The sequence below is a fragment of the Natator depressus genome, chromosome 27 (genome assembly GCF_965152275.1).
Source record: "Natator depressus isolate rNatDep1 chromosome 27, rNatDep2.hap1, whole genome shotgun sequence".
In the NCBI taxonomy this organism is placed as follows: domain Eukaryota; kingdom Metazoa; phylum Chordata; order Testudines; family Cheloniidae; genus Natator; species Natator depressus.
In genome coordinates, this window is record NC_134260.1 from 10,761,394 (window position 1) to 10,779,001 (window position 17,608).

At 49.0% G+C, this 17,608-nt stretch overlaps 1 protein-coding gene across 2 annotated transcripts; it reads right to left on the reverse strand.

Moving 5' to 3' along the window:
- Nucleotides 1–394: 394 nt before the first annotated feature.
- Nucleotides 395–17,123, reverse strand: NFE2L1 (NFE2 like bZIP transcription factor 1). Of its 2 annotated transcripts, XM_074940832.1 has the most exons (7): nucleotides 16,993–17,123; nucleotides 14,333–14,549; nucleotides 13,482–13,993; nucleotides 4,693–4,908; nucleotides 3,719–3,808; nucleotides 2,786–2,947; nucleotides 395–2,181 (listed from the first exon to the last, which is right to left on the reverse strand). In XM_074940832.1, exons 3-7 carry the CDS (start codon nucleotides 13,989–13,991, stop codon nucleotides 901–903), a joined length of 2,259 nt encoding a protein of 752 aa, XP_074796933.1. In that variant the 5' UTR covers nucleotides 13,992–13,993; nucleotides 14,333–14,549; nucleotides 16,993–17,123; the 3' UTR covers nucleotides 395–900. The 2 variants fall into 2 exon arrangements, with proteins under 2 accessions (XP_074796933.1, XP_074796934.1); XM_074940833.1 differs by lacking the exons at nucleotides 13,482–13,993; nucleotides 14,333–14,549; nucleotides 16,993–17,123 and adding an exon at nucleotides 6,752–6,972.
- Between the last annotated feature and the right edge of the window lie 485 nt (nucleotides 17,124–17,608).

Below are 17,608 nucleotides of genomic sequence, written 5' to 3' on the forward strand. Positions count from 1 at the left end.
AAGCTTCTGCAGCTAGAAAGGAACTGGTGGCAGACATGCTTTAGACCCAAGTCCACCCACCCCTTTCCACCCTGGTTCCTCAGCCAGTCAGTGGGAGAAGACAGTGTTTGCATGCAGGCTACTGCTTGCCATCATCTAACACCATGGTGCTGGCTCATTGGCAGTGACATGCTCCGAGTTTTGTGGGGGATACGTCATCACATTGGTTCTATTAACCCTTTCCAGATCCACCGACCCCAAAGGTGTAACGCACATGAGGATTAACAGCTCTAGAGATGGTAAGATAAGAGCTCTCCCACTTCTCCTAGCCCCATCTAAGGTTCCTCAGACTGGAAAGAGTTAATGAAAAACACACCACTTTGTGTTTCCATGCGTGCACTGGTCTGATCTAGGAAGGGAAATTGGTTAATCTGGAATTAAGTCAGGTTTTATCACACACCAATGTCAAAACTGGTTCAAAAAAAAAAAAAAAAAACTACCTGAAGTCACAGAACTTTGGAAGTTCAGAAAAATGTCTCTCCTACAACTTTAAGTTCATTTGCTTAAATCTTTTTTAAAGCCAGTTCCTAAACAGTAGTTTCTCCATCTTCTGCAGATTCTCACCACCAAGGATGCCAGCTTATTCCCCATACTCAAAAGATTCCAGGTTGTAGAGGGAGCTGGGCTTGCCCAGTTCACTGTCTGTTCCTCCCCGGTCACTCCCTGACAGGAGCCATCAGAAATTCAAAGTGCAGGTCCTGCACCCTCCACGTGCAGCAGTCTCTTCCTGTACACTGACCGGCAGCAGTCATGTTTGAGAAGATATATTGGATAAGAAGGCATGAAAGTTCCTCTAGTACTTCCAGGCTCAGCCCTTCTCCAGTTTCTAACTTTAGTGAGCTCCCTCCTCCTCCCTCTGGCTCACTTCCTCCTGTCTTTCTGTTTCCTCTCCTTCCGCCTGGCCTGCTGGTCTGCCAAGGCGCGAGGTATCAAGATAACACTGCCATCGCTGGCATACTGTAGGGAGTATTGATTTGGAGAGTAGGGCTGGCCATTCTCGTCACGCAGGCGCCCAAACACTTCCTGGTACAGGTTTTGCACCTTCTGTTTCATTTGGCGAATGGACTTGAGAAATTCCACCTTCTCCCTGAGCAGTTTGGACTTGTCCCTCTGCAAGTCTCCCACATCCCGTTCTAAGTTCAGGATGGTGTCCAGTTTCCTCTTGCGGCAGTTTTGGGCAGCCATCTTATTCTTGCCCCTCCGCCTGATGTCCCGGATCAAGCTCAACTGTGCCTCACTGAGCTGGTACTTGGAGAGAAGTTCATTGAACTCCTCCACTGGCAGGTTTATAATCTTGTCATTGGTGAAAGGGATCTTCATGGCTCTAGCTCGGTGCTCGTCCCGGCTCATCTGCTTATCCAGGAAGTCAGATTGCTTCTCCTTGCTCTCAGGTGCCATGTTGTAAGTGTGGTTGTGACCAACATGCTCCAAGTAAGGCAAGTAGCGTAGCTCGGATGGGTCTTGATAGCTCATGCGGCAGAACTTGCTGTACTCCGGTTGGTATCCAACTGCCCCTTCCGTTTCTTCGAAGTCCACATTTTCAGAGTCTGAGCTGTAGCCTACAGCTCCTTCCTCAGAAAAAGAGGAAGAAGAGGAGGAGGAGGAGGAGGAAGAAGAAGCAGAGGAGGCTTCTGAGCTACTGAAAGAAGCAGGACTATGGCTAGAGTCCAAAGAAAGCCCTGAGTCAGAATCAAACTCTTCTTCCAGCTGAGAGGCTTGCACTGGGTTGAAACCTTCTTCAATAGCCAAGTCCATCAAACTGATCTCATCAAGCATGGCTTCATCTAGAAGACCCCCTAATGGATCTGGTAGTTCTGGGCCAGTTGTCTCATTGACTGTGCTATTCACCTGCGGAGGGAAGAAGATGCCACTCAAGTTGGTAGATCCAAAGGTGGTGTTGAGGCCCGTGGAGTTGTCAGGAGCCAGCTGGAGCAGGGCTGAGCTGCTAGCCATGGAGGGGCTCTCGATCTCTGAGCTGAAGAGGGAGGAGAGGTCCTGTGTGCAGCTACCCAGAGATGCCTGATGCAGGCTGACATTCTGATTGATGGGAGTGTTTGGAGCTAGACTGTAGTTAGCAGTCAGCAGGTCTCCATTTGTGCCATTATACAGGATTTCAGCAGTTGTGTTGTTCACTTCCATAGCCTGAAAGAGATTAGAAGCAGTTCAGCAAATGATCCAGCCTTGGGCACTATCCTTCTCCCCCATTTTCTATATGCACTACAACCACCACCAGAGGCTAAAAATAGAAGAGAGAGGAGCCTGCAGAGATCATGGGGTGAGCTAGTTCCAGCAGCGCTCATGAGGTCTGGAGGATCTGGAAGATTTAAGACTCATGTTGCCAACAATAAGAAATTCCCCTCCCTCCATGTTCCCTCTCCCCACCCCAAAGACAGAGGCAGTTTTGATCTCAGCTTCTTAGAACAGCCATCAAACCACTAAAATGAACAGAAGCAGCTTGAGATGGGAAGGGCACACACCAGGTAGCGCCCTCACCTAAACATTCAGCATGTTGACATATACTTCAGCTGGCCCAAAGGGGATGAGATACCACATCCTGGGGGCATATGTATCAAGCATTTCCAATAGCAATCCTGCTCTGCACTTACACATAGTTCAGGAATGCCCACAATGCCCCCCCCCCCCACCCCTCTCCATCAATCCTGCTTCGGATACCCACTGGAGAGAGAAAAGGGAGCAATGGGGATCCAGACAAGTAACCACCGTAAAGCGATTAGCAAGAACTAACCTGCATTTCCATTATAGACATAAGGTCCTGCCACTGCTGCTCCAGATCGAATGGGGACTCTGTCTCCGTCAGAAGAGGAGACAGGAGGCCGCTCTGGATAACAGAGGACTCGCTTTCACTAGACACAGCTTCGTTTAGGTGGGTGGCATCCGCAGCTGGAAACTAAATACAAAGCAGTGTTCGTCCACATCTGGTCTGCCGAGGAGAGGCAGGTCAGCAAAGCCCTGAATGCCTTTCAGGCTCCACAAAAAGGAACTGCTTTTGTTTTATTCAGACTGAGAACTAGCTGCTGTTATTCCCCTACAGTTCACTGTGGACTAATTAGAAACAAAGTCAGAAGCCCTTAATTAATTGTGACCATCTTCCCCACTGGCTGCTTCACAGGAGCTGTGCCTGGAGCCTCCTTAGACAGATTAACCCAATTTACTGCCTGTTTAGTGGTCTCTGATATTTGTCTTAAATGGGAGGCAAAAGGCATCAAACCCCAAAGCACCAACAAAAAAAGGCTCTGGATCTGTCACACTTAGAAATGAGTCATGGAGAAATGGTGTTAGATGGGGTGGGATCTGAGTTACTACAGAGAATTCTTTCCTTGGTATCTGGCTGGTGAATCTTGCCCACATGCTCAGGGTTCAGCTGATCACCATATTTGGGGTCAGGAAGGAATTTTCCTCCAGGGCAGATTGGAAGAGGCCCTGGGGGTTTTTTGCCTTCCTCTGTAGCATGGGTCACTTGCTGGACGATTCTCTGCACCCTGAAGTCTTTAAACCATGATTTGAGGACTTCAATAGCTCAGACATAGGTGAGAGGTTTATTGCAGGAGTGGGTGGGTGAGATTCTGTGGCTTGAATTGTGCAGGAGGTCAGACTAGATGATCATAATGGTCCCTTCTGACCTTAGTATCTATGACTCTATAAGAATGCACAAGCTCACCTCAGAGTTCTCCCCAAAGGGGAAGGTGGCTTCCAGCAACCTAAGGCACTCCTCCAGCGACAGGGCCGTCTGATCCACCACGCCAGGCACCTGGGACAATGAATCATTTCAGCACAGTTTACTGAAGGGTAAGGACCTCCCTAAAGGGTAGGACACAAGTTTCTGAACCACGGGCATCAGGGACTCAATGGCTTAGTATGTTCTACATAGAGCCCAAATATCCAGAGTCCCCCATGCTTTTGATCAAGTTGCAATCACTATCCTGCTAGTCAAGGAGAACCTGCCATGACTTTCTGAAGCTAGTCAATACTGCTCCTAAATGGGCCAGGGGTCAAATGAACTCGTGTTCGGGTTAGTTTCACACTGACTTTTCTGCATTAGCTTCGCTGACCCCTGCTGCAGACAGAGACTCAGCTTCAAACTTCCCATAGCCTAGTGAGGATTTTGCTCAGTACCTACTCTCTCTCTCCCGCCTTGTGCCTCATTCACAACTTCCGCAAAGAACCCAAAAGCCGAACAGGAGCCAATGACTCCCACTCCCAAACCGCTCACTGGAATAAAGCTTTGTCAACACTCAAAGAGACTCTGGCCTTGTCTTGCTCTGTGTTAGTGACCCTGGATCCTCCTGCCTATTTCCTGGCAGCAGATAATCAAGGTGCCAACAGCTTCCTGGTTATTTCCCCTAGTTCACCTCTGTATTTGGTTCTCTCTAGCCTGGGAGAGACTGTTCTCCAGCATCGTGGCCTGTCATCCAGATGGGTCGGGTGTTCTTCATGCCCTTTCTTACTTTAACAGCCATTACCATCAGCCAGAAGGGAGGAAGAGTGTCCCCTCTAAAAATCACTCAGTGCCACTGCTAATAACAGCTAGCTGATGGTTCCCTCTCCTCCCCTGCTGGGTGGCAGACACACAAATCCCAGAACACAGCAATACACCCTGGAATGAGGGGTAAGCCCTACTCAGGGGGCTGTTACCTGTGCAGGGAAACTCTCCCCCGTCTCTCCATCAACTAGCAGGTTTCTATCCAAGGTCTCGTTCCCTCCGCTCCTCCAGCTGTCCGCGTGCTCCCTCCCATCACTCAGTTCTTTGTCCACTTCGCTCTCCTTCTGGCGATGGCTGTAGTCAAAAATCTCTCGCCCAGCGCCGAGATCAATATCCTGTCTCCACAGGATGTCAATCAAATCGATGTCCTGAAAGACAAACAAGATTTCCTTCAGCACTTGGCACCCCACCACAGAGGGAAGACCCTCTTCTCCCCTTCCCCCCGGTTCCTGCAGCATGTCAACCTTCCCAGACAAGCACCCCTTCCACCCTACAACACGATGTCCTCATTCCACCCAGCTTCAGAGCCACCCTTCCTGTGCTACATTGCATCCCCCATACCAGCACTCCCACCCACTACACCACCTTTCTTGGGCACAGTGCCCTGTCCCCACCCATCCATTAGTACTGGACACAGTTCCAACCTTCCACGATGATTTCTTTCACATACCACCCCACCCCCACCATCCCCATCAGGGACGCCAGACACCAGTCCTTCACCCCTGCCTTGCGCAGAGGCCAGCTGCTGTGCCTCCTTTGCACAAGAGCCCATGGTCATTTTGCCCTGCTAGGTCTCTAACAGCAGCTGTACAAAGGAGCCAGGCTGGAGAAAGAACAGAACTCCATTGGAAAGCGACTTTAGCGGTCTCCTCCCTGCTCTCCATGCTACACTGGGGCCTCCTCCCATCTCAGGGAAAAAAAGGAGTCTGCAGCTTTAACTCCACTGGGCTGCACGATGCCGGCTGGATGGCGAGGGCCAATTGTCATGCAGGGTTGCTGCTCCATGGAGGAGCTTGCATCAGCCTGTGGTGCCATTCTCGACATTTGCATAAAGGGGTGGAGTGCGTTGGAGAGGAAAAACCCTGCATTCCCAGCCACCTGATGCAACTTGAGATCCTTGCCGCGGGCCTGCTGCCTGCTCACCACTCCTCTACAGACAGCCAAGATGCCAGCCGTGCCCAGCCCTTCACCTACAATGAGAGACAGCGCAGCCTTCCAACTGAAAGCACCCCCCACCCTGCCGGAACTTTAACCCCATTCTGAGAACTGTCATCTTCCCTCCCTGTACAGCCCCAGGGTCCCCATGCAAAGAGTCCATGACCCCGAGTGTGACGGGAAATGCCTGCTACCACCCTCCTGCTCCCTTGCATCAACATGTTCAAGAACCCAAATGCCTCATCCCTAACCATATAATATCATGAATCTGCAAACACTTGTGTCTCTTCACAGCCACCACCACCCGCTAGCCCCTCCCTCTAATGCAAGCCTAACCCAGGGCACACCCCACCCCCCTGTGCTGGCTCAAACCTCAGGGGCTTTTAATATGACCAGGAGCCAAGGCCCTACCCTAGAATTACCACCTAAGCCTGGGAAGTACAGATTCCTCCCCACCCTACATCCCACATCACAGCACAGATGGTTTATTTTACTGAAAAATTATGGCAGTCGACTTCACAATTTATCAATGAGCCCTTAGCACCCCTCCCCCCACCTCAAAGCAAGGAGACAGGACATCTCTGCTTCCTTAAAAAGATTCTCCCCGCTCTTGTGAAAAAGGCTCCCCAACAGCTGCCATCACATTTGGGACTTGCAGAAACTGACAAGAGGAATCCACAATAGCCTCCCGCCCCGACTCCAAGAAACAACCAGAGCCCCCTAGACATCAGCCTCTTGTGAGGTCAATGTCACCCTATACAATGTCTAAAGTATTTAGGCTCTACACTCCACAGTATCCCAAATGCTACCGTGAAACCATCCCCTGACCCCTATTTCTGCCCTGGCATTCACTATCACACCCTCCCCAAAGACCAGTCCCCCCAGGCCCAAATGTCACTCAGCAAGGACCCTTTCTCTGACTACCCCAGCTATCTTGTGCTCTGATCATATATCTGTCTCCTTGAGACAGACTTCCTAGGTCTCTCCCCACCGTCTCTGCCTCGCCTGGAGCAGCACACTATGCTGGGACAATAAAAGGGTTAAGGTAAGGGATACCTTTTTCATGTCCCCAGCTGCTGCTCATGGAGCTGTCCCTGCAGATCATGGTCTATGTGGGGCGCATTCCAGGCAGGCAGAGCTGTGAGACCCGGGCACGGTGCCGCACAGACATCTCCGAGTTCAGTAACGGAGCTTTTTTTGGCAGGCCGAACCCCGGGTTGTTTGGAAGCCCCCCTAACAGCATGTGATCCACAGGTGCTGCGTGCCAGCCAGCCCTCCGCCCCCTCCTCCCCTCCTTCCCTGAGCCACAGCTCCAATAATGGGCCCCGCTTGTTGCTTAGGCAGGAGTGAGACCGAATCCCCACCCCCTGCTCATGGCCGAGGCTGCAGCGAGATGGAATCCCCACCCCATGCTCAGCGCTCAGGCTGCAGCGAGACTCGATCCCCCCCCCCCGCCCCCTGTTACCTAGGCTGCGGCGAGAGCCAATCCCCTCCCCCAGGTCACCGCGGAGGATGCGGAGGGAGCCAGTCTCCTCCCTCCGCTTGTTACCTAGGCTGCGGCAGAGCCAATCCCATACCCCGGGTCACTGGTGAGGATGCGGAGGGAGCCAGTCTCCTCCCCCCCCCCCCCCCGCCCGCACTCGTCACCTAGGCTGCGGCGAGAGCCCGGCTCCTCCCCCCGCCCCTTGGGCTCAGCTGCTCGGGCCTGTGTCTCCTTGAGGAGACGCTCCCACGCCAGGGTGCCCCACCCACCGCTGCCTGGGATGGTGCAGTGGGGTGGGGGGGGGAGGGGGCAGCGAAGCGTCAGAGGGATCTCTCTCCCGGGACACTTACAGCGTGCTCCAGGCAGAGACACCCCACAGGAGGCCTGGCCTGGGCCGCCAGGAGCTTGGGCCGAATGGCACCTTTGCCAGGATTCTTTATATTCGCCTGGGAGGTTCCCAGCAGCTCGGCTCCCCCCTTTGTCACAGGCAAAGTCTCCCCGCTGCCCCGTCCCAGTTTATCCAGACCGGAGAGGGGACCCAGCTTTGCTGTGGCAGGGCCCCACATCCTGCGAGACCAGAACCCACTAGGAAACAGGCACCTGGCCTCCCCTACCATAAGGGGGGGAAATAGGTCAGAACCAGAGACAGGGTGTCTGTGTCATCTGCACATGTGCAGTGATGTCACAGGGAGATTGGGGAGGATTTGCACATCATATTTACATGCCGGATGAGAGCATAAGCCTTGCTACTGAGTCAGTCATGGACCTGCACCCATCATTCCCACACCAGCAGGAGGGGAGGGAGTTAGAAATAGGAACTGTTATACCAGTCAGACCAGTAGTCTATCTAGTCCAGTGCACTATATCCCCAGTTGTGGCCAGTAACAGATTCTTCAGGAAGGTGCTTGAGTCCTCTCATTGTACAATTATGGAGTAAGCTGCCCATAAGAGACGTTTCTGCCTAACCCTTGGCAGTTAGCATTTGGCTTATGCTCTGAAGCAAGAGATGTTTATCCTTTATATCAGTGGCTCTCACCCTTTCCAGACTACTGTAGCATTTTCAGGAGTCTGATTTGTCTTGTATACCCCTAGTGTCACCTCACTTAAAAACTACTTGCTTACAAAATCAGACATAAAAATACAAAAGTGTCACAGCGCACTGTTAGTGAAAAATTACTGACTCATTTTTACCATAAAATAAATCCATTGGAATATAAATATTGTACTTACATTTCAATGTATAGTATATAGAACAGTATAAACAAGTCATTGTGTGTATGAAATTTTAGTTTGTACTGACTTTGCTAGTGCTTTTTATGTAGCCTGTTGTAAAAAAATGAGGCCAAAAAATAGATGTGTTGATGTACCCCATGGAAGACCTCTGCATACCACCAAGGGTTCATGTACTCCTGATTGAGATCCACGGCTTTATAGCTTTTGGCCTAATAACTGTGGATGTTCTCATTTTCTATATAAAGGTCTAATCCTTTTTTCGATCCTGCTTAGTTTTGGCCTCACTGATATCTTGGGGCAGTGAGTTCCACAAGTTAATTATGTATTGTGTAAACTGTTTTATCGGTTTTTAATTTGCTGCTGTTCAATTTCACTGACTATCCCCTTGTTCTTGCATTATGGGTAGGGCTGCAGATTTGTCACAGCATTTAATTAAAGAAAAAAAATCACAGAGCAAGCAGTCATGGTAAATTTCATAAGAGTCACAGGTTCAGTGACTGCTCTGTAACCTCTGAGCAAAAATGCCCTGAAAAAAGAGAGGGGGCACTGACCACGCTCAATAGAACCTTCCGCGCCAGCTCGTCCAGAGGGGGGAGAAAGGCTGGAGACAGAGCCTGCCCCGCACGGATCCCAGGGAAGGGCAGCTCCCGGAGTTGAGATGGAGCATACCCTGCACTCACCTCTGGCCTAAGTTGCTCCTGCATCCCATGAGGCTGGGCCCAGCACCATGTTCTGGGTATTGCAACCTGGCATGCCAGGTCACAGCACTGCGTAGGTTTGACCTATCCCCCTCCATCATGACAAAGGGGCATCTTAGCTAAATCTGATTTGTGTTGCAACTTCACACTCCTGATCGTAATGCCCCAAGAAGGGAGCTGGGCCCAGCCCTGTGGGGTGAGTCATGGACACACACACACACAGGACGCCACAGATAACAGGAAAATCAGGCTATCCTTGACTTTTTTCCCTGCTGACACAAACCTGCAGCTTTAGTTATGGCAAAGAGGGAAAGGATAAACAAGAGTGCCCAGTTCACCTTCTCTATATTTATTTATTTTCTCTCCCCCCCCACCCCTTTGTCTCCTCTCTAAACTTAAGTCCTAACCTTTTCAATCTCTTTATGATATTCTGTACAAGTTTCAAATCATTTTAGCTCCATGTCTGGATCCCTTCTGTTTCTGCTATCACAGCCCCACCCCCAGCTTTATGTACAGTCTGTCCTGGCTCCCCATGGAGCTTGATGGAAAAGTCTTGCACATCCAAAATGCTCATCTTGAAATATCCACTTACTGATCCTTATCTGACCCAAGTCATAACATCTTGATTGCAAGCTAAAGTCTGTAACCCCAGAGCTACCCCTCAGTACCGGCAGTCTCTGCCTTTCTCCTCTAAATACACCACTCCTTGGAGGCCTCTCAGAAGAACCAGCACTTAAAGTGGATGCAGTTTACAGTCTTGTGGCAAATTAGAACTCAGGACTGAGAGTTAGTAGACCTTAATTATATTTCCAGCTCCACCTCTGACTTGCTGTGTGACTATGGGCAACTCACTGAGCCTCTCTGCGCCCTTGTTTCACCATGTAAAATGACAATACTCGGTACGTATATTGGATTTTGCATCCATAGATCTCAAAGCACTAACAAAATGGATGGATGTCATTATCCCCATTTTACAGATGAGTAATTCATGAGTTACCTGTTTAATAAGGTTTTCCTCTTTGAAAGAGCTTTGACATCTACAGAAACACTTTGTAGTCAGTAAATACTATTTCAATATTTAAAAGGAAGTTCTATATAACCTTGGGCTATCCCTGTCTAACACTGCACCTCCCAGTCCAAGCAGACACCTAAATCCTCTCAGCCGCCCCCCCACGCCCCCGCCCCCCCAAAGAGCTCCCATTATCCCTCATCTCTAAGGTTAACAGAAACTGTATGTGCTCAGCTGGTCACTTTATCTGGTTGCTGTCCCTTAGGAACTGACCATAAACAAGTCCGTTCTATGCAGACAGCCAAGTGTAAGAAGATCTTCCCCAGGTTCTAATTCCCTGTTACCAGAGTACTGGTTGGAGAGGGGCTTTGTCATACTGGGATAATACCCAGCACCAGCAGTTTGTCACATGTTCCACTTGCTGGGTATTTTTATCCTCTTGTTGTGGAAACGTTATAGGGACATCACAATCCACAGGGCCAGTCTTTCCAAAGATCAGCCAACAGGACAACAATTCCCTCCCCCATGCTGTGCTGGAGAAGAGGAAAAACCCCAGACAAGAGACAGGGAGGACAAAAAAACCCAAAACATTGCCCTTGGGATGCTAGAATAGCAAAACAACAAGAAAGAGCAAGCACTGGGATGCTCCTGAATATAACCCTCACCAGGATACACCAGCATTAGTATGTTTACAGAACAGGATAGTAAGTCAAATTCCAAGTCAGAACCATCCTCAAAGCTAATCAGAACAATGGAACAGAGTGTCTTGCACCATACCACAGGGTGAGCTGCAGCTCCAAGATACAATGCATTTCCCCCACAGCAAGATCTGGTCTGGACCATAAACTGTTGCCACCCTATTCAGATTGTAAGTGCCAGGAGAAGACCTGGGAAATGCATCTCCCCTACTTCTGCAGCTGTCTGCCTAACACTATCCTCCTGACTGCTTCCCACAGGATAACAGCAGGAGAGTCAAACCTCCAGCCAGTCTCAGGTGAATTCCAATTACAGTGTCTGCCAGGAACCGCACAGCACACACCTGACAGAAAAGCTTTTAAGTCCCTCTACATTTACCAGCCACACAGCTGAATGAGGTTCAAGGTTCCAGACAAAGAAAAATGATCATGTAGATAAATAATGCTGGGAATCAAGACTTCATGCTTTGTAGCCTCACTTCAGCCGCAAGTACAGTCTTGTCCACCCCTTGGGGAACATAGGGAGGTACGAAATGCACGTTCACCAGGAGAGGAGGGATTGGGAGGCAGGATTTCCAGCACTGCATGCCATCAGTGCCGAAAATAAATTGTGGGGGGGGGAAGGGGGGAGGGGGGGGGAAAAATCAGGGAAGTGCCATGTCCCAAAGGAAGTCACAGCACATCTTCTGGGTGCTGGTTTAAAGAAAAAAACTCTACAAGGTGTGAGCCAGACTTCTTAGTGAAAAATGGAAAAGATGGGAGGAGAAAACATGCACTTGAATATGTAGAACACAGAAAGGGTTAGCAATCCCCCCTCCCAAAAAAGCAGCAATAATGGTAGTCCAGACAAGTACACTTTCCAGAAGCCTTGAATCTGGATCATCCAGGAGACTCATTTGCAGCAAATCCAGTTTGAGCTGGCCAGGTTTGCACCAGGGTCACTGCATCCTGCTTACGGAGAGCTTACAGTTGGAATGGTATTTAATGCACAATTTTAGTTTAAAAACAAAAACAAACAAAAAAAAAAATACACACAGCTGAGTAGGAATTAGGAAACCACTGATACCACCAACCTACAGACCACACAAATCAGTAGTAGGATTCTTCCTACAACCCATACACTCTGCCTCCTCTCACTCCTCTAACTACCGCTTCCTAAATACCGCCCCCACTTTGTATTTATACAGTATTTGTCATCAAAAGATCTCCAGGTACATTATCCCCATTCTAAAGAGGGAAAACCCAAGGCACAGAGAAGGCCGATCTTGTGGTGAAGCCATAGGATGGGAGTGGGAGAGCTGAATTCCTTTCCCCAAGCTACCACAGACTGTGTTGACCTTGGGCAAGTCACTTCAATCTGTGCCCCAGTTTCCCATTTGCAAAATGGGGGTAAGTATACACCTCTCTCACTGGACTGGTAAGAAGCTAGATTTGTGAATGCTTGTGTAAAGTGTTTTGAGATCCTCGGATGGAAGGTACCATAAATTATTGGCTTGTCCAAGGTCACACAGAAAAGTAAGTAAGTAATAGAAATGAAAATAGAAAGTACTTCTTACTCTGAGTGCCCTGCTCTAAACACTAAGGAACACTGCCAGACTTAGCTCTCTTAGCCTTTGATCCTTCCCCTAGCAGATACCTTTTCCAGTGGATAGGGGAAGGGTCTCATATTCAAGCAAGCTATGCTCCATGCAGGATTCCAGTGGCAAGATTATGCCATTCAGCAGATTATCAGATCTGAAGCAAGTTTCACCTTTTTCCTCTCCTGGAACACTTTCACATCAGAGACACATTTATGCTGTTTCCTACCTGTAGCTATACTGAAATCACGTGACAGAAGTTCAAGACAACCTCAACAGCTGCCTGCAAAATTCCCCTGCTTCTGACTCCAAAGAGCTGCCTCTAAGCTTCATCACAGGAGATTAGGGATCAGGACAGGTAGGAAATCCCCTGCCTAGTCCCCACCATACATAATGGCTTGTCTGAGCTGCACAGTTTAGGAGAGAGGCTGTAGCATCCAAGCGAACATTCTCCACTGGAATCCATCACTAAAAGCAGTACAATACAGCCACAGGGAAGCGAAGTCTGAACATGCCTTGCCAAAGAAACCTAATGGAAAGAAAGAGTAGCAGCTGCTGGGAGGTCAAACACATGACTGTGTCATAGCAACTGGGAGAATACACTCAGATGGAAAAAAAGCTACTTTCTAATTCACCATCCTCCCCACTCTCTGCTGGCAACCAAGCTGTAAACATTATTTGGACAAACTCCAGAGTCAAGTAATCTACCACTCAGGTGACTCATGGGATGCAACTGTTACCCAATACTGGGAAAGAGAAGGTGCTATTGTATCATTCCTATAAATGCAAATCTGCACTCAAACTGAGTTACTGACTAGCCACCCAATTTCAGACCAAGACACAGCACACATCAAGAGAAAGTGCCCAGAACCACCCAACCTCAATATTAAGTTCCATGCCACGTGGCTTCCAGATTAAGGGACCCGATATTCAGAGGTGCTGAATACACATGGCTCCCATTGACTTCAGCAGGAGTTGTGGAAGCTACACAACACTCAAAGTTAAGCTCTAAACTACTCCTCTCCCACGGAAATCCTCAAACAGTTCCCTTTCTTGGGCATGTATCTTTCATAAAAGAAGGTGCTGCCTACCTCTTTGGTCAAGTCTCCATTCCCTGGAGAAGCCACTGCTCCTAGGTCTTCCAATTCTTCACCAAATCCTTGCTCAGGTCCACTCTCCCTCACGCCATTGTCAGGATTGGTCCCATCTTGCAGGCCACTGCTGTTCTCTAGGATGATGGCTGGGCTGGGCTGGGCACTAGACACAGAACCTTCAGGGTCTCTGTGCACCAACCAGGCATTTACTTCAGTGGTGGGCACCTGAAACCTGTCCAGGGCCCTCACCTGGTTGAGAAGCCTGCGTGCTGTGAAATAATAGTCCAGGTCTACACTTTTTGGATGGATGCCATATCCGTCCAAGGTGTTCCGCAGGTTGTGAAACTGGGTCTGGGTGTAAGCAGAGCTCTGGCCCAGAATGATTTCCCTCAGAGGGGGAAGCTGCGAGTTCAGGTAGGTATCCACGTCCACACGAACACCTATCAAGCTGAGTAGAATGGTGAATTGGATGAGTCCTTCAGTGAAATATTTCTTCAGAGAAAGCATTTCTGGAGGAGGAAAAAAAGCAAACATAGGTGGAAGGTTTAAAAACAAAACAAAACAAAAACATCAACCACAGCCAAGAACTAAGAGCTCAAAGTATCATAATTCACCAAGATTAAGAGTTTAAGGGAAAATTCAAAACTTCAGTTTTAGGTTCTCTTGAACAATTAGGAATTTAAAAAAAAAAAGTCATCAGGTTACTCAGATGAGCCAAATTAATGATCTAAATCTCCAGAGGAAAGAAATTATACCCCAGTAAACAACCTCCACTCTCCCCTCCTCTTCAGAGCAACATCTATTTGATAACAGTCCACAAGGCTACATATAAACCCCACATGACTTACTGTCTCAAAAGTCCACATGCAGTCACTTCCTCTAGCCTTCCCGATTCCCCACCCTGCTTCCAGAGCGGGGTGTATTCTCTGATAGCTGGCTGCTGCTGCTTCTCCCCCTCCTCCTCGTTTGAGAAACTGCCTGAAGGAAACTTCAAATGGAAGAGTCAAAGGTTTCCACCAAGGACGGGTTCAACGACTACTCCAGTCCTGGCCGTTTCATCAGAAGCTGAAATATAACCAGAGAACAAACACGGTAAGAGGCTGACAAGATATCACCCTATGCATTACATATGCAGTTACTATACTAGGAAGTATCAGTTTCACCACTGTTTTCAAGCCATGTACAAAATAAAATCTATTTCTCTCGAAAGGATGGTTTGCTGACAAAATAGCCACAAAACACACATAAAACAAAGGTTATCTTTTGAATCAATATTGTCTGAGTTCCCACTCCCTGCTCTATTCTTAGGCTGGTGCGTCAGCTTCCACTCTCTGGAGCAGGAATTCAGCTCTGACTCCCTTTCACTCCAGTTTTCAGAGAGATTATAATAATCCAACAGGGGCTTTCTGTGGCAAATAAGCAACCGAGAACAACATTGCAACACACTAGGGCTTGCTACCTTCCTCTGCAGTCCTTTCTCCTCCGCCTGCCCATCACTCACAAGGGAACTTTAAAAACAAAAAACGTGCTTATGATGCCTTTATTCCACAATGTGACCTTCCTGGGCAATTCACCACACAGCAAGAGTCCCAACTGAGGAGACTGCAGCCCCCAATTTTGTAGCAAAATTTACCTCCACCATCTGTCCCTTCAAACACCTGTCCCAGTTCAGTGTATTTTGAGGCTGTCAAAGGGTACACCCCTATATTTCTCCTTCACCCAGCGTCCCTGTTTTTTTTTTTTTTAAATAGATTTCAAAGGTTGCTAGGTGTGGACTCATCATCACCTGAGGATTGTTAGTTGATAGATATCTGTTCTCAACTCCCAACATGGGCAAGAGTGGGAGGAACGTTTAAATTAACCCCTAATCCCAAAATCTCAACTGTCCCTTCTGAAACCAAGTAACCCATCAGGGCAAAACAAGCACAATTTCAATTCTCCACCTCATCTGTTACAAGTAAACGTATAATTAGGTTTGACAGAATTCTTCTTTTACAATTTCAACAGATAGTATCAATTTTATTTCTTTTAGCACTTTTTCAATTTTTATCAATTTAAATTTTCACAGTTGTGGGAAATTATGAGGAGGACCAGACAATTATTTAGTGATAGTAGATATTGAGACGTGAAATTCAAAAAGTTAAAGTTTTATAACAATTAAAATCCAAATTGTCAACATCACATATCAAAATATACAGAGTAAATATCCTTAAATCAAACTCTAATAAATTCTCAAGCATTGTCTAAGTGTTGATTATTATCCATCAAAATATTTTCTCATCCATTTGTGTATACGGTGAAATCAATATTTACTGCATTCACCGACAAAACCCTAATTCTTCCAAGCCTACATATAATTACAGTCCAATTTTTCTAATTTATCAACTCAAACGCTTGTCGGATCTCAGTTAATTAATCCAGTAGCAAAAATATTTCCTTTTGTATTGGAAAACTTTTGATTTCAGTCACTCAGAAATTGAAAGGAACAAGGAGCCCCTCCCCACCAGGTTACAGTTTCCTTCCAACCCTTTAATCCCAGCATCTAGGTCACCATGCTTTTCTGAGCTTTTTAGTCCCTCTGACAACAATTTCATCCTCACTAAATCTTCCCAAAGACACCCCACACCGCCCACGGCACATGTGGGAGCATCAGGAACTCCCCCAGTGCTGAACACTAAAGTAACATTCATGCATCCGATGAAGTGAGCTGTAGCTCACGAAAGCTTATGCTCAAATAAATTTATTAGTCTCTAAGGTGCCACAAGTACTCCTTTTTTTCATTCATGAGACTATAGTACGGGGTTTACCACCTCTTATTTAAATAGCACCATGGGGTGCATGGTCCTCAAAGCCATGCATTGCTTAAATCTCTTTAGTCCCCAGCCACCCAAAAAAAACCCCCACCCCTTAACAAATTCCCCTCCAGCTATTTTACTCCGCCTTCCTACACCCCTTTATCTCCTACAATTCTCTAATTCACTGACCCCCAGTTCTGATCCCACAGAAAAGACAACCCCCTCCCACCAGGGGGAACACACTCCCCTCACGCTTCCCATTAGAACTGCCCCATAACACTCTTAACCCCCGTCCCAAACCTTTTACCCCGTATTTCGGGGGACGGTCAGCGCCCCCACATGCACCGGGAGGGGGGAGAGAATCTCCCTATAGCCCCCCCCCAGGCCTGGTCTCCCCTTATCCCCCGACTGCCCCATATATACACCCACTCCCATACATACACCTCCTGCCCCTCTTCACCCTCACCGTCCATTACCCCCAGCTACCCCACTACTCCTGCCCCCCCACTCCTAGCAACCCCTTGCCCCTATTCCCCCTTCAGCCTCCCCCTAAACTTACCCCGCCTCCCCCACTCCGCTTCCCCTCCCCCCTCACTCCACCTGCCCCCCCACTCCGCTTCCCCTCCCCCCTCACTCCACTTCCCTTCCCTTCCCCTCCCCCCCACTCTGCCCTCTCCCATTCTGCGCCCCCCGGCCCGGCCGCTCTCCGGTACCCGCTCTCCGCGCTCCTCAGTCGCGCCCCTCCCGGCCCCACAGGCAGCCACCGCCGGCCGGCCGGGCCCACTCTCAGCCGCACAGGCAGCCGCTTCCCTGCCACCGCGGGCCTGAGCCCGCCACGCGCGGCATCCCCTCCAATCCGCCACCGAAAGGACAGGGACTGACAAGGCGATCGTCAAATCACCGGGCGAGCAGTTACACCCGCCCTCAGAGCCTGGGGAGTGGCAGCCAAGACACCCAATCGGAGATCGGCGAGCTCATCTCCCCCTCTCCCAAACCCTCTTCAGTGACGGAGCGCGGGTCCAATGAGCCAAAGAACAACTGCGCCCGCCTACCCTCGCGTTCGATTGAGTGACAAACGTGGGGACCAACCGTATGGGCGACCTTGGCCGAACGACAGCATTTCTCACCAATCCTCGAACGCGTAGGTACGCCCGCCTACCGAACAGCTTGAATAACAGCATCACTGACCAATCACCTCGTGCAGTACCACTACCTCTCCCTTTGCCCCATTGCTGTTGCCATGGGGACTGTGTGCCCTGGTCTCTAAGCAGAGTAGGCCTGTGGAGAATCTAGGCTCGGCCTGGCCATGTGAAGCCGTTACCTCGCTCC

What these genes read in the sequence shown, in the direction of transcription:
- NFE2L1 (XM_074940832.1), bottom strand. Translation starts at nt 13,991, where the DNA reads ATGCTTTCTCTGAAGAAATATTTCACTGAAGGACTCATCCAATTCACC. An exon ending in CCTTTGGGGAGAACTCTGAG is followed by an intron (nt 2,948 to 3,718) that starts GTGAGCTTGTGC and finishes CTTTGTATTTAG; the next exon opens with TTTCCAGCTGCGGATGCCAC. An exon ending in TGTCTATAATGGAAATGCAG is followed by an intron (nt 2,182 to 2,785) that starts GTTAGTTCTTGC and finishes AATCTCTTTCAG; the next exon opens with GCTATGGAAGTGAACAACAC.